We start from the raw sequence: 21,029 nt of genomic DNA on the forward strand, positions 1-21,029 counted from the left end.
TTAAAGGATAAATAGCGGCAGTGTGCACATGCTTTTAACGAGGTAAAACCCAGTTTGTAGCGCATTACTGAACAGGGCGCTGAATTTGGCAGACGAAGCACTTGTCTCCATATTGGTGCCTCCAAGACTGACAAAAACTCCAATAGTGAAGTTTCATACACTTCAATGCTGTAGAGAAGCTTGGGTACTATATTAGACTCATAAAAATGTCTTGCTGGAAGTAGGGAGGACTTTCCATAACGAGAGTCAACTCTGAAGAGTTGATTCATCAATTGTGTAGCTTTCTCCTTCAACCAGTTGCGAATGATGGTCCTATTCTTTTTTGACATTATCAAGAAGTCCAGATATTTGAGGGATTCAATCCTGTCCATGCTCTTCCCTGCCAAAAAACACTTAAATTATGTATTTTTTAACTTATTTGGTAACACCATAATTTTCGTCTTGGGCATATTCCCTGCCAAATCCGGCAAATCCGTCCAGTAGCTGTTTTAATCCTTGTGTTGTCGAATATTAGGTAGTCATTCGCATATGCCAGCCACGTGGGCCGCAAGTGCTTTATTTTTGGTGTTAACAGTGCATTTGGAGTTAGGTAGGCTCCTCTGTGTGCCATACATAGGTTATAAAGGCAGGGGGCAAGAACGCACCCCTGCCTTACGCCTCTTTATGTTGGAATTTCGCGAGACATTAGACCTTGTTGGTTCAGACTTACACGACCATTGACTGTTCATGCATTCCTATGATAAGTCTCAGGAGACCCCTGGAATTCCCCACCTATCTTACTTGGTCCACAGTAGTCTGCGGTCTACGGCATCAAAAACTGTGAATAGATCGACGGATGCACATAAATCAGTAAGCCGTCCTTGGCCCAAGTGAGATGTTGTATACATTTGAGTACATACCCATTTATTATCGTACCCATATTTTCCCTGAAGCCTGTTTGCCATCGTGCAATTAGGCCCCTGCCGGATGTCCATGACTCAAGATGTTCCAAGAAAATACTAACAAAAACGTTCAAGTCTGCGTCCATGATTGAAATAGGTGTATAGTAACTTGGTTCGGGTCTTACCCCTTTCTGAAAGGTAGGTACTATATTAGCAAGGGCCCATGATGAGGGGATCCTTCCGCATCCAATAATGTCTTTAAACATGTGGAAAATATCTCAGACCACTTATATGGGTCAGACTTAAACAAATAGTTTGATAGTGCTTTGGGCCTGGAGCTCTAGATGTACTAATTTGCTTAATGATCTTACCAATACTCTATGGGCCCACATCTATGTCCAACACACTAGTCCAGAAATGTCCACTCCATGTTCACCTTTCCCAAAATTAACCGGAAAGGCATACAGTAGTTCAAAATGACTAACCCAGTCCCCTTTGGGCACAGCGTTGTCCAATCTGGCCCCCTTAAGTTGATCTGTATTGTTAATGAGTGCCCAAAACGACTTAGTATTCTTACTGGTGAGGATAATGAGCATGGACTCAGCATCCCACTGATATCTCACTGCATGTGAGCCTCAAATCCAATTCTTTTTTTTAAAAAACTCTTTATTATTTTGTGTTAAAACAACAACTACAACAAACAAACACACAAAACATAACTGGCATTTTGGCACTTCACGTGGATTTCGCTTTGCATCTGCTGTCCTGGAGAGACCTGGCGACCATGCAACCTCAGTCTGGTGCTGTCGATGTGGGCAGTCTCGGAGACTGTCGCTTATGCCTTCGTTCACTTGGGGGCCTCGAGTGCAGCCTTCTGTCATTCATTTATTGTTCCTCTGCTCTCCTGGGATCTTCTGTGTCACTCTCCTCTCTTTGTCCGAATAAGTCCTGCATCAGGGAGTTCCATGCCGTTATTTTCTGTCCCGTTTCCCCTTCCCCCCTCTGCACCGTCCTTATGCACACCGCAGTTTCCGCCAGCACCCACTTCTGGAGGTGAGATCACCATGAGTCTATTGTTGGGCCTTCTCTTGAGTTCCACGCCATCGCTATCCACCGTTTGCCCAATATGCCTATTAAGTCCTTCATTTTCGCCAGGTGCGACTTATGCCTACCTCCTCTGGGGAAGAGGCCCAGCAAGTACATCTCAGGGTTCCCTGCCTGTATTTGGAGTCCACTCCCTGCTACTTTAACTCTGATTTCATCCCAGAAGATCTGTATCACTGGACAGGCCCAAAACGTATGCACCATGTCTGCTTCATCTGCGGAACAGCAGGGGCACTTACGGGGGTCTCCCAGCTTCATCATATTCATCCACTTGGGCATGAGGTATGCCCTATGTGTAATGTACAACTGTGCTTGTCTGAACCTGCGTTCCTGGACACTTTCTTTGGATACCTCAACACCCTGGTCCATTCCTGGTCACTAAAGGTCCTCTGGAGTTCCTCTTCCTAGCGCTGTCTTATGTGTAGCACCTGCGAGTTGTTGGATCTCAGCAATTGTTCATATAGCCTGGAAGTTGTGTGCCGCCCTTCTGATATGCTGTACCATGGATTCAGTTCTCCTCGCATGTCCTCTTGCTCTGGCCATTCTGGCTATCTTTTCTTGATTTTCAATGTCATGCTGTTGTGTAGAATGAATTGGCCTTCATGTATATCATGCTCTTCTACCATGTCTTGAAAATGTGCCCATTGTTCCTCCCTCCTCAGATCTCCTATTTGCGCTACGCCTTTGGCTTCCCACTGGGATCGATATATTGCAAGCGTACCTGTGTCCGTGCCCACAAAACCTGCTGGTGGGATCTGTGCCGAACAGGGATCCTTCGTCCCCTGGAATTTCTACGCCCTGGTCCAAAACATCATTGCAAATTTGAGCATGTTCGGTAGGGTCCTGAGCATGGATTTATTGATCCATGGTAGTTCCCTTAGGTAGTATAGCTTCAGTGCTGGCTGGAAGAGGATTGTGTCTATTGTTTTGTCTTCCCCCAGCCATTTGACTACAAATTGCAGCTGCCTCGCCAGGTAATACTTTTTGAAATCCGGCAGTCTGATGCCTCCCTCTTCGTAATCTCTCTGCAGAGTCGTCATAGCGATTCTGCACCTACCCCCTCCCCATAAGAATTTTCATTCTATTGTATTTAGTTTTGTGAAGAAGACCCTGGGTATGGTGTGCGGGATTTGTGTGAGTCTGCGGTGTCATGGTGTATCTCTATTCCCAAGTATCGAAAGGAGCGCAATGCCCATGTTAGGCCCAAGTCTGGGAGTCTGGCTGGGGGGACCTGCTTTAAGTCTGCCAGGGGGAATAGCGGGGACTTTTTTTTATTGATAGCTATCCCCGAGAGTCTGGTGTATGCATCGATTGCTTCTAAGGGGAAGGATAGGTTAATGCGCGTGTTCTCTACAAAGAGGAGCATTTCATCTGCATACAATGAAATTTGATGCACCACCCCATCTATGTCTATCCCTGTGTCCCCATATTCCGCTCTGAGGAAGACTGCCAGCGGTTCCAGCGCCAATATATATATAACATTGGTGACAGTGGGCAGCCCTGCTTAGTTTCTCTGTATATTCTCCAGGCTTCTGAAATATGTCGCCCCGTTTTCACTCTGGCCCTGGGGTCTTTATAGAGCAGCCTGATCCATCTGAGGAACACTTCCCCTATGCCGAAGTGGGCGAGGACATTCAACAGCCACCTCCAGTTCACAGAGTCGGCTTTAACAGCGTCTAGGGACACTATTGCGCATTCGCCCTGTCTAAGATTTGTCTGGTCTATCACATGGTGTAGCCTACAGAGATTCCATGACCGGTTCCGTCCCGGGTCATAGCCCGTCTGGTCTGGGTGGATCAGTGTGGGCACTTCATGTTTTAGGCGGTTAGCTAGTACCGATTAATGAGGGAATTCAGCATATAGGAGGCACACTTTGGGCCTCATTACGACCCAGGCGGTAAGTTACCGCCTGGGCCGTGACTTTACCACCATGGCGTAAACTACGTTTACGCCATGGTGGTTGGCGGACTTACCGCCCCATTCCGACCTTGGCGGGGCGGTAAGTCCCCAATCCCCATTTACCCTTCCCCATTCCCATTTTTGCCCCATAGGGCATAATGGGAGTGGGGAAGGCGTTAATTACGCCACTGTAAATTACGGTGGCGTAATTAACTCCATGGTCCCTTAGCGCCATGGATTTTAACACCTGCTAAAAGCAGGTGTTAAAAGCACCATGGCGCTAGGGGACCTCGTAATCAGGCGGTAAGGGTTGGCGCTGTTAACGCGGCCGTAAACCCCTTACCGCCTGAGTTGTAATGAGGCCCTTTGTCTGCTACTTCCCTGGTTTAAGGATCGGGAAACAATTATTGATTCTGACATGCTACCTGGCAGTTGTATTCTCTCATATGCGTCTTGACATGTCTTTAGCAATTTCTGGGCAATGGTGCCCTTATATGTCTTATAGAGCCCATCTGGGCCCAGGTGTAACGCTCACCTGATTCTCGCAGAGGCGCCGGTCTTGACTGGGCGACTACCGTATCTTCAAAGGTGATGTGTAGCACCCGGTTGGCTCTTTGGGCTGGACCTCTGTGCACTGTATGCCTGACGTGTAGAGTAGGATGTCTGCAGATAGAAAATATGGGGTTAATGAACTGGGGTTATTGGGGTGTCCCTATCTCTTTCCTCTTCTCCTCTCCTGTAGACCCCCAAAGGTTAACGCTCTCACCTTAGGTAAGTGAATGCCGAGCTCTCCATCTGCCTCGGGGCAGGGTGCTGTAGCCAGTTTCTTCACTGGATAGGTAGCGCAGGCCTCTTGACTTCAGAGGACTGCTGTCCGTCGTTTACTGCACGAACGGTAAGTTTCGAGTCATTCAAATGTCTTTTTAAAGTCTTTAGTAATGATGTCTCTTGTTTTGCAGGGTTCCGGCGATGGTGGATGACGGGCTGAAGTGAGTTGAAGATGGAGCCCGTGTGATGAATAGAAGCGCCTGGAAGCACGTGAGTAAGCGCTTGATGCCTGCTTCACGATGCGCTCTGTCTTTTTATTTTGCAGGTACGAGTTCGGAGCGGCTGCAGGGTGCCGGAATACCCACTGGATTAGATGTGGAAAGGAGTAATGGCACGTGAGTATTAAAGTTCCCCAATTTCTTTAAACGCACCTTGTTTTGTCTTTCAGATGCGGATGCAGCGCCGAAGGCCTCCGGAGCGTGCGAAGAGTTGGTAAGCTTTTGTCTTTCAGATGCCGGAATGCAGTATGAAGACCTCCGGAGCGCACAAAGAGTAGGTAAGCCTTTGCCTTTCAGATGCCGGAATGCAGTGTGAAGACCTCCGGAGCGCACGAAGAGTAGGTAAGCCTTTGCCTTTCAGATGCCGGAATGCTAACCTGTTCTTTCTTGTCTTTATAGGTGTTGCTGAAGACTGGATTCAGGATGGTAAGCCTTTTTCCTTAGGCCCAGGACTGGATGCAGAAGACACGATGAGCGTCCTGCTGCAGAGGGTGCAGAATAACGCAAAGCAAGATTCATCCACCGGGTGTGGTTTAAATAGCCTCCTGTAGTGCTTAGGTGTCTCCTTCCACAGCCACGCCTAAGTAAGAAAAGAGTTCCTGGTAAGAAAAGAGTTCCTGCCTTCCAGAAGAGTTCCAGTGTTCTAAATCTAGGGAGTGGCTCCAGCCCCACCCAACAGGAAAAGTAGTTCCAAACAGAAGAGGATCAGAGGCTCAACTGGCAGGCAAGTAAGCAGCATGGTCTGCTGCAGGTAAGTCCACCCAAGCATTATGAGCCCGGCGCTTCCAGCGCTGGGACTGGGCATATTTATGAGCCTGGTGCCACTGGCGCCAGGACTGGGTCCAAAAGGTCCCAATTGGGACTGGTTGGCACTCGGAACCTGGGATATAGATCTGCTTCCAAGGGAGTTGGGAAAACCCTGACCTTTTGGAAGCAGAGATCATGACAGTACCCCCCCTCAAGGCCCCTCCCAAACCGGGCTTCTCCGGGGGTTTTGGCTTGTCAGGAAATGTTCGGTGAAATCTTTTGATTAGGCGAGGAGCGTGGACATATTCAGCAGGTTCCCAGGATCTCTCTTCGGGGCCGTAGCCTTTCCAGTCAATTAGGTAGAATAGTTTAGATTTGGAGATCTTGGAGTCCAGAATGCTTTTGACTTCAAACTCGAGTTCTCCATCCACTAGGATAGGTTTTGGAGATTTGGTTAGTCGGGTTTGAGGTTGCACGGGTTTTAATAGAGAGACGTGGAAGACCGGATGTATCTTCATGTGCGGGGGCAAGTCCAACTTGACCGCTACTGGGTTTACTATGGTAGTGATGGAATAGGGACCAAGGTATCTTGGGTTGAATGTGCGTGGCCCTTTTAGAGATAGATATTTGGTGGATAACCAGACTTGATCCCCTACTTGATAGTGAGGGGCTTCCTTCCGATGTTGATCTGCTCCTTTCTTGTATTGTTCTTTAGCCCTTTGAAGGTGAGAAACAGCTTCTTTAAAGGCTTGGGTGATTGTAGAATGCAGGTAGTCTACTGCTGGTGTTTCAAGATCTTGCAGGGGATCCAACTCCGAGGTTCGAGGGTGACTGCCGTACAAAATAAAAAACGGGGTTTTCCCAGTTCCCGAATGGACAGAGTTATTGTAGGCATACTCGGCTATCCAAAGGATATCGTTCCAAGTTTTTTCAGTTTAATGCAGCATGCAGCGTAAATACTGTTCCAGAGTTTGATTGGTCCTCTCGGCTTGTCCGTCGGTCTGAGGGTGGTGACTGGTCGATAGTCTCACATCAATTTGAGCCGACCGACAGCAACTTCGCCAAAAATGAGAAATAAATTGACTACCTCGATCCGAAATTAGAACCGAAGGAAAACCGTGCAGTCGGACGATGAATCGTATTGTATCCGGAGCATGGAGGTAGATCGGTGATGAAGTCCATAGAAAGCGTATGCCAAGGGCGAGGTGGGATGTCAATAGGGCGTAAGAGGCCTGCTGGTCTTTCCTTTTGACTCTTGTTTTGGGCGCATACTCCACAGGACATTATAAAGTCTCTGATATCTTTTTTCCAAGACGGCCACCAGAAGTAGCGCTTGATCTTTTCTGAGGTCTTGGCTATACCGGGATGACCTTCCATTAAAGAGTCGTGATAACAAGAGATTACTTTTTTCTGTAAATCTGTGCTGGGTAGGTATAATCGTTCTTGGAAATACAATAAGTTGTCCTTTACTGCAAAGTCCTTTCCCTGCAGATGCCAATTCTGTATATCTGCTGGAGTTACAAGTTGCCTGGCTTTATCCTTAACTTCCTCTATGGATTCTGTGATGATTACACCCAGAATTCTTTGTTCGGGAATGATTGGTACAGGTTTAGGGTTGATCAAGTGTTCTTCCACTCCCATCCGAGAAAGGGCATCGGCTTTACCGTTCTTTGTACCAGGTCGATAGGTAATTATGAAGTCAAACTCGGCAAAGAATAATGCCCAACGGAGTTGTCTAGAGGATTGGGCTTTTGCGGTTTTCAAATATTGCAGGTTTCGGTGATCCGTAATCACAGTAACAGTGTGTCGGGCCCCCAGCAGATAATGCCGCCAAGCCTTAAAGGCAGACTTGATAGCCAGAAGTTCCTTGTCAGTAATCGTGTAATTGACTTCAGGAGGCGAGAATTTGCGGGACCAAAATGCCACGGGATGCAACTGATTGGTTACCGGGTCCTTTTGTGATAGAACTGCCCCCATGGCAAGGCTTGAAGCATCAGTTTCCACGATGTAGGGGAGTTCGGGGCGAGGGTGTTTTAAGATTGGTGCAGAGATAAATTTACTCTTCAAATCCTGGAAAGCTTGTTCCGCCTCGGTAGACCATTCAAAACGTTTGTTTTTCTTTAACAAGGCAGTGATGGGCTGGACTATTCGAGAGAACTCGGGGATAAACCTGCGGTAAAAGTTAGCGAAGCCTAACATGCTTTGCACACCTTTTACGGAGGATGGTGATGGCCATTTGAGAACTGCATCGACCTTCTTTGAATCCATACGCACTCCGCCAGGTGATAATATGAATCCCAAGAATTCAACTTCAGTCACGTTGAAAACACATTTTTCCAACTTAGCGAAAAGTTTGTGTTGACGCAATCTTTCGAGGACCATTTTCACGTGTTTCCGATGTTCAGATTCCGATGAAGAATAAACGAGGATGTCGTCAATGTAAACAACAACACATACATCTATGAGCTCTCTGAGGACATCGTTCATAAAATATTGAAAGGCGGCCGGGGCATTGCAAAGTCCGAAGGGCATGACCTGATATTCAAATAGCCCATACTTGGTGCGGAAGGCCGTCTTCCATTCATCGCCCTCTTTTACTCGTACCAAGTAGTAAGCTCCTCTAAGATCCAGCTTTGTATATATGCATGCTTTTCTGACTTGGTCCAGGAGTTCAGGGATCAAAGGTAACGGATATCTATTCTTAACGGTGATTTGGTTCAGGGAGCGATAATCGATACAAGTTCTAAGGTCTCCTTCCTTTTTTGGAATGAAGAACAAAGCTGAAGAAGCAGGGGACTTGGAAGGACGAATAAACCCATTTGCCAGGTATTGATCCAGGTATTGTCGAAGGTGAAGGTTCTCAGGCTCGGTGAGGGCATAAATTCTACTACAAGGAGGAGTAGATCCAGGTATCAGGTCTATCTGGCAGTCATAAGACCTATGAGGAGGTAGAGAGTTAGCCTGATCCTTCCGGAAAACATCTTGGTATTCTAGGTATTCGGGAGGTAACTGGGGAGTCTCTGAAGAAATTGCTGCCAGTGCAACACCAGGTGGAGGGTGACAAGTAGAGACACATTCTGGAAACTGGACCATTCTTGCTCGCCAATCGATCAGAGGATTGTGTTTCTCTAACCAAGGTATTCCTAGAATAATCTGAAACTGAGGGGCCTTGATCACATCGAACACGATCTTCTCATGGTGTCCATCTTGACTTACTAGCGTCACTTCTTGAGTGGTATGCGTTACTGGCTCGGAGGCTATCTCCGTACCATCCACCGTAGTAATGACGTCCTTTACAGCCTTGGGACAAAGAGTTAGATTCATCCTCAAAACCATTTCATGATCCACATAATTGCCGATGGCACCGCTGTCGACGTAAGCTTCAATTGCATGTAATCGATCCGGATTATCAGGGCTAATGAGGACCATAGGTATCACGAAATGCGAGGTCACGGAACTGGTTTTTACGCTCGGCAAGAGGACCTCTATTCTTGTCGGGCGAGGTCGTTTCCCTGCTCAGAGTTTGTAACTTTGGTAACTGCAGCTCCTACTGCCTTCTTGACAGGTTTCACCGGACAGTCTCGAAGAAAGTGCCCTGAGTTTCCGCAATATAGGCATAATTGCAACTGTTTCCTCCTTTCCCGCTCCTGTTGTGTTAGAGGACCTTTCAGACCCCCTATTTGCATGGGTTCCCCGGAGTCTACTCCTTTGGAAGGAGTTGGCGGTTTGGAAAATACTCGAGCATCAAACTTGGAACGATCGGCCTTCCTGTTCTGCAGCCTGTGATCTATTTGAACGACCAAGTCTATGTAATCCGAACAGTCTTGTGGGGGATTCACTACTTGGGCTAAAACGTCTTTGAGCTCTCCACGTAGACCTCTATAAAACAGCGTAATCCTTTTGTCCTCAGGCCATTGAGTTTCCACTATTAGTCTATTGAAAGATGCAATATAAGCCAAAAGGTCTTGATTACCCTGTCGCAACCAAAGAAGCTCATTGTCCAAGGCCTGCCCCTGTGAATGTCTTGCGAACAGTTTTTCCATACTAAGCTGAAAGGCTTGAAAATCATGGAGAACCGGATCATCTTGATGAACTAGAGGGATCGACCTGTCTGCCGCATTGCCACTAAGGTACGAAAGTACAAAAGCTACTTTAGCTTGATCAGTTGGAAAGGCTGCTGGCCGGCATAAGAAGTGCAACCGGCACTGATTGATAAATACTGCAAACCTCTTTGGGTCACCAGAAAATCGCTCGGGCGGAGCCAGAGGTACATTCCCAGGTAGGTTGATCTGCACTGGATTCATAGAGGATGTTGAAGGAATATTTGCCCCTGATGCGGGTAACGGGGTCTATCCGGCTTGTGACTGTAGCATTTGTCTAGCAAGATTGTCTGTTCTCTCCTTGGAAATAATTAGTTCCCTTCTTAGAGCATTCGTTTCCTGACGAGTTGCATGCACTTCTGCCCTTAGTTCCCCAAGTAACCGGGCTAGGGGGTCAGTATCCGAGGTTTCCATAGCGCCTGGGCGAGAGTTTTGCGGAAGGCTTTGCGTTCTGTAACGCTCACCTGATTCTCGCAGAGGCGCCGGTCTTGACTGGGTGACTACCGTATCTTCAAAGGTGATGTGTAGCACCCGGTTGGCTCTTTGGGCTGGACCTCTGTGCACTGTATGCCTGACGTGTAGAGTAGGATGTCTGCAGATAGAAAATATGGGGTTAATGAACTGGGGTTATTGGGGTGTCCCTATCTCTTTCCTCTTCTCCTCTCCTGTAGACCCCCAAAGGTTAACGCTCTCACCTTAGGTAAGTGAATGCCGAGCTCTCCATCTGCCTCGGGGCAGGGTGCTGTAGCCAGTTTCTTCACTGGATAGGTAGCGCAGGCCTCTTGACTTCAGAGGACTGCTGTCCGTCGTTTACTGCACGAACGGTAAGTTTCGAGTCATTCAAATGTCTTTTTAAAGTCTTTAGTAATGATGCCTCTTGTTTTGCAGGGTTCCGGCGATGGTGGATGACGGGCTGAAGTGAGTTGAAGATGGAGCCCGTGTGATGAATAGAAGCGCCTGGAAGCACGTGAGTAAGCGCTTGATGCCTGCTTCACGATGCGCTCTGTCTTTTTATTTTGCAGGTACGAGTTCGGAGCCGCTGCAGGGTGCCAGAATACCCACTGGATTAGATGTGGAAAGGAGTAATGGCACGTGAGTATTAAAGTTCCCCAATGTCTTTAAACGCACCTTGTTTTGTCTTTCAGATGCGGATGCAGCGCCGAAGGCCTCCAGAGCGTGCGAAGAGTTGGTAAGCTTTTGTCTTTCAGATGCCGGAATGCAGTATGAAGACCTCCGGAGCGCACGAAGAGTAGGTAAGCCTTTGCCTTTCAGATGCCGGAATGCAGTGTGAAGACCTCCGGAGCGCACGAAGAGTAGGTAAGCCTTTGCCTTTCAGATGCCGGAATGCTAACCTGTTCTTTCTTGTCTTTATAGGTGTTGCTGAAGACTGGATTCAGGATGGTAAGCCTTTTTCCTTAGGCCCAGGACTGGATGCAGAAGACACGATGAGCGTCCTGCTGCAGAGGGTGCAGAATAACGCAAAGCAAGATTCATCCACCGGGTGTGGTTTAAATAGCCTCCTGTAGTGCTTAGGTGTCTCCTTCCACAGCCACGCCTAAGTAAGAAAAGAGTTCCTGGTAAGAAAAGAGTTCCTGCCTTCCAGAAGAGTTCCAGTGTTCTAAATCTAGGGAGTGGCTCCAGCCCCACCCAACAGGAAAAGTAGTTCCAAACAGAAGAGGATCAGAGGCTCAACTGGCAGGCAAGTAAGCAGCATGGTCTGCTGCAGGTAAGTCCACCCAAGCATTATGAGCCCGGCGCTTCCAGCGCTGGGACTGGGCATATTTATGAGCCTGGTGCCACTGGCGCCAGGACTGGGTCCAAAAGGTCCCAATTGGGACTGGTTGGCACTCGGAACCTGGGTTATGGATCTGCTTCCAAGGGAGTTGGGAAAACCCTGACCTTTTGGAAGCAGAGATCATGACACCAGGGATTTACCCGAAGGGAGTTCGGTAATTACTATCTCTATTTCTTCCACCGTAAGAGGAGCATCTAATAGTTGGACCTGTTCTGCTGCTAGTTTCAGTAGCCTTATCTCAGCTAGGGTGTCTGCAATGTCTCCCGGGTGAACCTCTCGGTTAGGGGCATACAGTTGCTGGTAAAAGGAGGCGAAGAGATTCTTAATATCTTCCTGATTCCTAATCTCTCTCACTGTTTCATCTTCTAGCACTGTTATGGGGTCTTTTTTACTTTCCTGCTTGGTGAGCCAGGCCAGGAGCCTACCAGGTTTGTCCCCTTCCGCATGCAACCACTGTAAGTACTTCCCATAGTTCAGCCTCCCTAATTTCTCCCAGCGTTCTATGCATCTCATTCTCAAGTCCATCAGTACTCCAGGTTCCTTGCCTGCCATCCCCGCTCAGCGCTCCTCTAATTCTATTTCCCTTTCCAGTTTGCTAAGCTCCTCCGTGGCTGCTCTTTTTAGTCCCCCTGTTTTACCAATTGCCGCCCCTCTTATCCCTACTTTGAACGCATCCCAGAGTGTAGCATTACTTTCTACATTTCCCTCGTTATGCTCGAAGTAATCATCTATCACCTCATGTAAGTTATCCTCAAACTCGCCCTCCCCAGAGCCTCTGCCCGGAGTCACCATGTAGGTATCGGGGTTTTCCTATGGGTGTGTTCCCATGTTGCTAATATCGGGGCGTGGTCACACAGTGTGCGTGCTTTAATATTAATCCCCGTGAAATCTCTCAAAGACTCAGTGCCCGTGAATAAGTAATCTATATGTGTAACTATTCCGTGGGGTGCACTATAGTGTGTGTATCCTCTCCCGCCTCCGTGTACCTGTCTCCAGATGTCCACCAACTGCAGTCGGTCGAGGGCCTTGTGTAGCTTCTTAGCAGGGGTTGCTGGCTTCCTATGTTTGTCATCCAACCTATCAAGGAGCTGGCCCAGAGTACAAATGAAATCTCCCACCCAGATGAACGTTGCGTCTCTGTATTGGGCCAGTTTAGGTGCTAATTTCCTGAAAAATTCTGTTGCATCATGGTTTGAAGCGTAAGTATTAATCAAGCATATCTCTCTACTTTCCAGCATACCATGAACCAGCACTAGTCTCCCCTCAGGATCGGTTTCTTGCTTTATTAGCTGAAATGGTACTCCTGGGGCAATCCATATTAACACTGCCCTTGCACAGTTTGAGTATGTGGCGCTGTACACCTGCCCTCCCCCGTTCTTTTTGTTGGACCGAACTTCACTCTCTGGACCATGACCTACGAAAACTGACCCACTATACATTGGTTCACAGTGAATCTGTTCAAAGTGTCAGGTAAACATTACTTGCTAAATGCTCTCCTACTGAACTGACCCAGTATACGTTGGTCCACAGTGGCACTGTTCATAGTGCCAGTTAAACATTAACATTAAACTTTACGTGCCAATTACTATCCCACACCCCCAAAACTATCATATCATCTGGCAACTTCATTGCATAGATGGCTTAACAAGTGTCGGTATTGGCACACCAAAGAAGTTCTACCAGTGAAGTTCTGGTGTCCAGACCAGGAGGATAGCTCAGGGACAACACACTTGCCTTGGAAGCAAGATGACACGGAGCAACACTGGTTTGATCCCCGGTCTGCGCTTAGAAACCTGGGTATTAAGCGCATTATAAATACCCAATCACAGTTACAATTACAGACAGAGTGGGTTGTAAAATGGTCCTAAATCAGCAGCTTCTCAGCAGGCTTTAGGAAGCTTCCAAAGAGGCGTGAGGGTAGTGTTTTTAATTTCAGAGTTACATTTTTTTGGGTGATTTTATTAAAAAGAACATTTTTCTTTACACAGGGCTTCAACAGAGCCGAATAATAGGTGGATTTTCAGCTGGTTTCTTATCCAAAAAAGCAAACTCACTGTTTGGGGTGAGGGAATAAACCCCCCATGATCTGCGGGCAGAGGAATATTGATATATCTATGAACAATCAGCAGATATATTTTCTATTTCTTTATATTTTGGGATGGTGGGCACGCCTTTCTTTGAATGCTTGTGTTTACAACTTTAATATTGTAATATAAACTTTGGGGTATGTACTAAGGGACATTTTCACAAAGATACTTATGGAAATTTCAGAAAGGCAAACTTGGAAGAGCCTGTGTAATGGTGACCTGCATACTTTGAAAGTGGTTGCAAAGTTTTCTTTACACGAAAAGTTCAATTTTATTTCTTTCTGTGGTGATGTGAAACTTTGCAATTGTGTATCTTCCAGCATGGTTAAGGCCCAGTTGTGAGAGTCTGTATCCCACGATGCCCTCAGATATGCCCCTTATACCCATTAAACATAAGAATCATATTTATCAAACTCCTACCACAGAATTGCAAGAGACCTGCAATGTCAGCGATATACAGACCCTAAACAAATGTCGCCCTCTTTCGGAATCAGGTTGTTACAATGATCTGTTGAAGATGAAGCAACTAATCACAAAGAGAGGATGTGATCACTAGTATTATTGAAAACCATTCAGATAAGCGGCCACTATTTAAGTGCAGCAATCCATAATATGGCCCTGAACTGGAGAGTTAGGAGCCTTCACTGGCTAAATGTTGCCACTTACAGCGCAGACCTTGAATGTCATTGGCTCATTCACAGGACAATGGGTGGGGCTGTCTTCAAGCCTTCATATGCAAGTAAATTGGAATGGCTTGGCTTTCCCATGCCCAGTACAAGAGAATGTACACGCATTTCCACACGTTTATTAATTTGCCAGTGCCATACTTTTCCCGAACATCCAAATGCTGGTGTTGGTTTCCTAAAAGGTTATCCACCTTTTCTCCAATGTTTTCAATGCTCCTTTGTTAACGCAGGCTCCTCGCTCTGTCTGCAGTGAGAGCTGCCTTCCAGGATACAGAAAAGCTCCCATGAAGCAGATGCCCGCCTGCTGCTTTGACTGTGTGCCGTGTGCAGAAGGAGAGTTCTCAAACAGCACTGGTGAGTGAAGCCTTCACAGCTGTTATACTATGTTTGAACTGTGAGTCAATGAATCATACGTTATACTCTGTGTACAGTTATAGCATTGATGTGTATTTCATGATTATTAAGGCCGTTTGAAGGGGCATGCGCTCTCTGTATGAGATTGAATCACTGACCACTTCGATTCAACTTTCACTTCTTGCTATCACAGAAAACTGGATCTCCGCTCATGACTCTGCAACACTAGCAGCTCTCAACAGTGACTTTGCTACCTTCTCCCAGTCTCTCTGAACTCTTGGGAAGGGCAGTGGTGTGGGGTTCCTTATCAGTAAGGCCCTGACCACTTCCACTCTAGCCCCCTATGGTATCAATTCTTCCTTCCTCCTACTCCTCTCACTGCTCTGACTCTCTTTGGCCCCCTGATGCTATCTTAAATAATTTTGAACCGCAGCAGAACGACATCCTCTTCACAGTCAATGTCCAACGTTTATACGTTTTGATTCCACATAATTAAAGCCAAATAGTGGTATAGTGGCTGCTGTTACAAGAGGGAACATTGGAGCATCAAAAGTATTTATAATGGCTGTGCTTGATATTATAGCACATACTTAGTACATACAGGGATGGTAAGAGTATTATTTGCAGATCTCAGGGACCTCTATGGGAGCAATGATGGCACCAGCATATGCAAACTCTTTCATGTATATGTTTGAGAAGGGGAAACAGAGGCGCTGAACAGGTAACACCGATTCAGAGCTGGTATTTAGAAAACTAGTGGCTGTGCTGTTGTACCGCACAACGCTGGAGCGAATTAAGGCACAGCAAATATGTACCCATCATCACAGAGAATTTGTGGCGGTTCTGTCGTTTCACAGCATGTGGCATTGAACTTGTGAGACCAATAGCGTAGGCCAACAGCAGATATGCCACTACGATGAATAACTAGACATTTTTTACCTTAACTAACCAAATGTTTTAATGAATACAAAATACAAATTGCATTTTACAGTTTAAAGAAATGCTTTGCCAGATCAAAGCTGTGTAGTGCAACACACGTGTGAGGTATAGGTGATGGGCACAGGGAGAGTGCATTTCAAGTAATGTTTTGATACTCGCTTGCACTCAGGCGGAACAAATCATCATCCTGTTTAAAAGAGTTTGAACATGATCTTGAAAATATTTAAAAGGATGAGATAACAGTTTGACCTTGTGTTTGAAATAGGTTACTATCAAGTCTAATTGTTGTTTTAGAAATATGAACCATCAGTTTATTGGCTTCCTTAAATATTGGTCACTCTGAAGAAGATGTGGTGTAAATCAACTAAACACGTCTAAACCGTTCTGTAAAAGAATATATGATACATCAGGGAATTGGCTTCACTAAATATTGGTTACCCTGAAGAAGACGTGGTGTAAATCAACTAAACACGTCTACACCTGTCTGTAAAAGAACATATGAACCATCAGGGAATTGGCTTCCCTATATATTGGTCACCCTGAAGAAGACGTGGTGTAAATCAACTAAGCACATCTAAACCGGTCTGTAAAAGAATATATGCACATCAGGGAATTGGCTTCCCTAATTATTGGTCAACCTGAATAAGACGTGGTGTAAATCAACTAAGCACGTCTAAACCAGTCTGTAAAAGAATCTATGCACATCAGGGAATTGGCTTCCCTAATTATTGGTCAACCTGAAGAAGACGTGGTGTAACTGAACTAAACACATCTAAACCGGTCCGTAAAAGAATATATGAACCATCAGTGAATTGGCTTCTCTAAATATTGGCTTCTCTAAATATTGGTGACCCTGAAGAAGATGTGATGTTAATCATCAAAACATTAAAAACTGGTTATTTGTTTTCTGTCCAAAATCATGGTGTCAAGAGGTCACATTTATTTCTGCCACTATTTGATAAATGCTTACATTTATTATAAGGTGGCTGGATTGTGGATGCACAAACTAATGAAATATTTTTTGTAATTCTTTATATACATATTTTGTTTTATTTGTATAGATTTTATCAAGCTTGGTTGTTATGTTCTTGTGTAAAGTTCTATGAAATGAACATTGTATATATAAAATGGGGGTATAACTTTGGATATGCATAGAACATGTTGTGAAATGTGGATCGTGTGTGTCTATATATGTAAGTGATATACGGTTATACATTGTTTCCTAATACTAAGAACTAATGGACACTCAGTCACAAAATTGAGAGGTGAATTTTCTAATACAATACATTAAATAATTAATGTTTTGATGTATTCCATATGAACAACATTCCGTGCAGTTCATATATGTAGGTGACGGAACATCTTTTATTCTGAACATAGGTTTGAGAAGGAACGCATTTATAATCATTCTATTTGGCACATACACATCAAATACTGGGGGAGGCATATTGACAATATATTTGTTATATGACAATGGACATTTGAAAGAACTTTATCACCTCTCTACTTATATTAACCAAATAGATGAATGCATAAAGCTTTTGATGGAGGTGGGTGTCCATAAATGTAATTATATGGATGTTATAGTTGAATTGCAACCTCAGGGATGTGTTACTAATTTGTTTTCCCAACCAATCTACTGCAATAATCTAATGTAGAATCAGTTTCCATCCTCCTGACACACTTAGAAGCCTTCTGTATAGTCAACTACTAAGAGTTTAGAGAATAGTACTTGAGTAGATGAATGTTCAAGAAAACTAGATGAGATGAGTCTATTGCATTCAGTGACCATGTGGGATTTCTTATGTAGGGAAATCCAGAAGAAAAGCAAAACTATGTTGGAATGAACATTGTTCAAATTTGTGGACAAGAAACCTGAAGTCAGCTTTTACATTTTTTTTTTTTGGCACAAGGACACCAGATGGTACAAATGAGATGCCATATTTTGGAAGTGGTGTAACCAGGACCTCGAGGGACGGACATGACTGCGCTACTGACTCAAAGGGCAGGTGTTTTGATTGCAAAACTGAATGCAGTCATACCCGGAGGTATGAATAGAGACTGTAATTCCAGTTGTCTTTGTAAGAGAAAGGTTATTGGCTGTAGGATAGTACTGGTTACATCATCCCTGCAACACGAGGGACAGTATCAGATAGACTCACAACTGACGAAATAGTTGATCAGGTGACAAAAGCATGTGTCATCCCGTCTGGTTTTTGGATTCACTCTTGGATTGGGGACATAACCTCCTGTGGCCATCCTAAATCAGTTACATCACTTCCAATGGCCATCTTGGATTAAATGCATCTTCATCTGATGGCCACAAGAGGCTCATCTGGGAACACCATCCAGGAAAAAATCGCCTCTACCCAGCAACACCAGGGACAATATTAAAAAGACCAACCACGGATGGACAAAGCAATCAGGTGACAATAGTGTGTCTCATCCCTTCTGAACTTTCTAGATATGTCCAGCCTAGGGTATCCCAGTTAAGGGTGGAACAATGAAGGGTGAAGACCAGCTGCTGACCATCCTCTTTGCTTCTTAGCCTATGAGCCTTTGCGTGTGCCTTTCTCCCTGTTGCACCTGTGTGTACCTTTAACTTCCTAATTACTGTACTGTCTCACCACACAGTACTACTCACCTATAGTGCATTCACTCCTGTTCCTCCTGCTGCTCCTCCTACTCACCTCTCTCTATGCTTTCTCCATCCATGCTACAACGTCCTCCTTTCCTTTGCCTATTATAAAACTCAAAACTCAAAACTCCCACTACTCCACCTCTGTTCCACCTCCGTCCAACAAAAAAAGCTATGATGAGCTGACCATACTTCCTCTAACACATGTCCATCATGCCTCTCTTCCTCTGAGACTCAACTTCTCTACTCTTCCTTACTGCATCGACTGAACATTGCACTCTGTAATGTTTGTATGCAACACAACTTGTTCATCACTGATTACTTTCACTCCAGCTCTCCTTCCCTAGACCTTCTTGCTATCACTTAAATCTGGATTTTCCATCTGACACTGCCACCCTGCCAGCCCTACACAACTCCAAACTATCATTTATTCACTCTCCTCGACTGACTGGCAGAGGAGGTGGCATCGGACACCTACTCTCCTCCAGCCTCAAAACCTCACAAATCTCCAATGCCACATCCTCTCCTACCTCTTTTGAATTCACCCTTTCTGCTACTGCTCTGCCTCATTTGGTTCTCGCCATCTCCATCTATCGCCCTCCTGGTACCACTGGACCATTCTTTGATGATCTTGGGCAACTCATTGATTCTGTTTCCACTGAACATCACCTCATTCTCTTCAGTGACTTTAACTTTCCCTTTCCAACCACTTCTAAGAAATCTGAACTTCAGTTTTTTTCTTATTGACATCACTCTTACATACCCCCAGAGAGGCATCTTATTCATCTCCACCTCCCATTTAGCCACTAATACTACTGTCACACTATACATATCTGATCACTTAATTGTTTCCAGCACCAACTCCTTTCCACCATCTGACGTTTCCTCACCACTTGCATCAGCTATTACTAAAAGGAAATATAAACCTTCTGCCATTCCCCCCTTTCTCTCTGAACCACAGTTCCCACTCTCCTACTTCTCCCCCTCCAGCTTCCAATCTATACTATATGGCTCATTCTCCTCTCACTTCCCACGGCTTCATTTCACCCCTTAATCTCAGCATCCTCAACCATGGGTCACCCCACTCATACGCTCTCTCCGCAGACGTGTTGGCTGCTGCACAAACGGTGGCATAACCACTCGTATGAGGACCTGCAACTCTACCTCTCTTGATAGAGTGAAAAGACAATTCTACCTAATACTCATTTACTCTTTCTCCAACCATCCTTGTTGGCTACAGGGTACCCTAGACTCACTTGTCACTCCTCCTAAGTCTATGACTATTAACTCCACTCTCACAGCTAATAACCTAGCTGAATACTTTGTTGAAACATTTCCAAAATTAGGGACTCTCCTCATACTCCCTCCTCCTACATTTTACACTTTTCCTACTTTACCATCATCCTCTGCTTCTGTCCTCCACTTTAGTCACACTAATACTGACAATGTCCTATTGCTATTGATGGAGGCTAACCTCTTTTGTGCCCCATTATAAACTTTTGCTCCTCAGCTAGTCAAGCCTATTGTTCCTTTAGGGGTCCCTCAGCTAGTTGAACACTTCAAAAAGCAAGAGGCTTACCCGAACTTACTGTCTACCTTTTGCACTGTGTCCCTCCTTCTGTACTACTCTAAAGTAATTGAAAGAGTTGTGTTCAACCGTTTTACTAATTTCTTAGACATCCAAAACCTCCGAAATTCGCTACAAGCAAGTTTCCTGCTCCTGTCACTCCATGGAAACGCCATGGAAACTGCTCTCACGTGCCCAACTTCATTGCCTCTGCAAAGCACTCCAACCTATCCTCTATCCTAATTCTGCTCGACATGTCTGCTGCCTTTGACACTGTCAATCACTCTGATCTCTTTATCACTCTCTTTCTTCTTGAGATTCCTGATCAAGCCCTTGCCTGGATTGAATCCGACCTTGCACCTCACCAATTATCTGTCTCCTGGACCAACAACACCTCATAACTCACTCCTGTAGCTGTTGGTGTTCCACAAGGCTCTGCCTTGGGTCCGTTCCTCGTTACACTCTGCACCTCTGCTCTTGGGGCACTAATCTCCTCCTTTGGGTTCTCACACTAACTATTCATGGACAACACCAAAATCTTCTCTTTTCCTGAACTCTAGTCTATTTTCCCTATAAAAATTTCCAACTGTCTATGCCATTAAATATTGGATGTTTTTGCACTCTCTGATGTTAAACAGAGGTACTCTACTTTCCTGCCAAAACTCTCTCTCATTTCTTCCTCTGTCTATCCAGTTACCAGCTGCCACTCTGCCCTACTCTTCTTCAGTTACAAACTTCAGCATCACCTATGCCCCTTCTCACACCTTCTCTACTTTCATCTCCAAAACTGGAACAGCAGCTCGTCACAACCTCCTAAATATTAGGTAAATCAGGCACCTCCTTTTCAACACTGCCAAGCATCTCTTCCCCACTCTGGTCTTCTTTAAACTGGAATACTGTGCCAGCAATCCCTTTGATCTACCCAGCTATGTGTTTTGTCCTTTTGACAAGATCATTAACTTTGCTACCAGGAATCTCTTTGAACTCCCTCACTTCATACCTACTTCTACGTACCGTCACCAGGCTGGATGGCTGACAATGCAAAACAGGGCCAGATTTAAATATCTTCTCCTGGTTCACAAATCTATCTGCTCTGCTCCTCGACTACCCCTTTGGCTCCTCACCCTCCCTCTGCTTCCTCTCACTCCAGCTCTTTCACTCTTCTTGCTCCACTTGCATGGAATTC

The 21,029-nt window shown here is 45.4% G+C and overlaps 1 protein-coding gene across 1 annotated transcript in view; it reads left to right on the forward strand.

Annotated features, from left to right (window-relative positions):
• The window catches only part of LOC138510667 (vomeronasal type-2 receptor 26-like), a 425,236-nt gene that overhangs the window by 335,578 nt on the left and 68,629 nt on the right, over window positions 1-21,029 (forward strand). The window contains exon 8 of the mRNA XM_069626449.1: window positions 14,576-14,699. Coding sequence (XP_069482550.1) covers window positions 14,576-14,699 — 124 coding nt within the window. The remainder of the gene's footprint in view (window positions 1-14,575; window positions 14,700-21,029) is intronic.

This window comes from Ambystoma mexicanum, chromosome 6p (genome assembly GCF_040938575.1).
Source record: "Ambystoma mexicanum isolate Mex_15411 chromosome 6p, UKY_AmexF1_1, whole genome shotgun sequence".
Classification (NCBI taxonomy): domain Eukaryota; kingdom Metazoa; phylum Chordata; class Amphibia; order Caudata; family Ambystomatidae; genus Ambystoma; species Ambystoma mexicanum.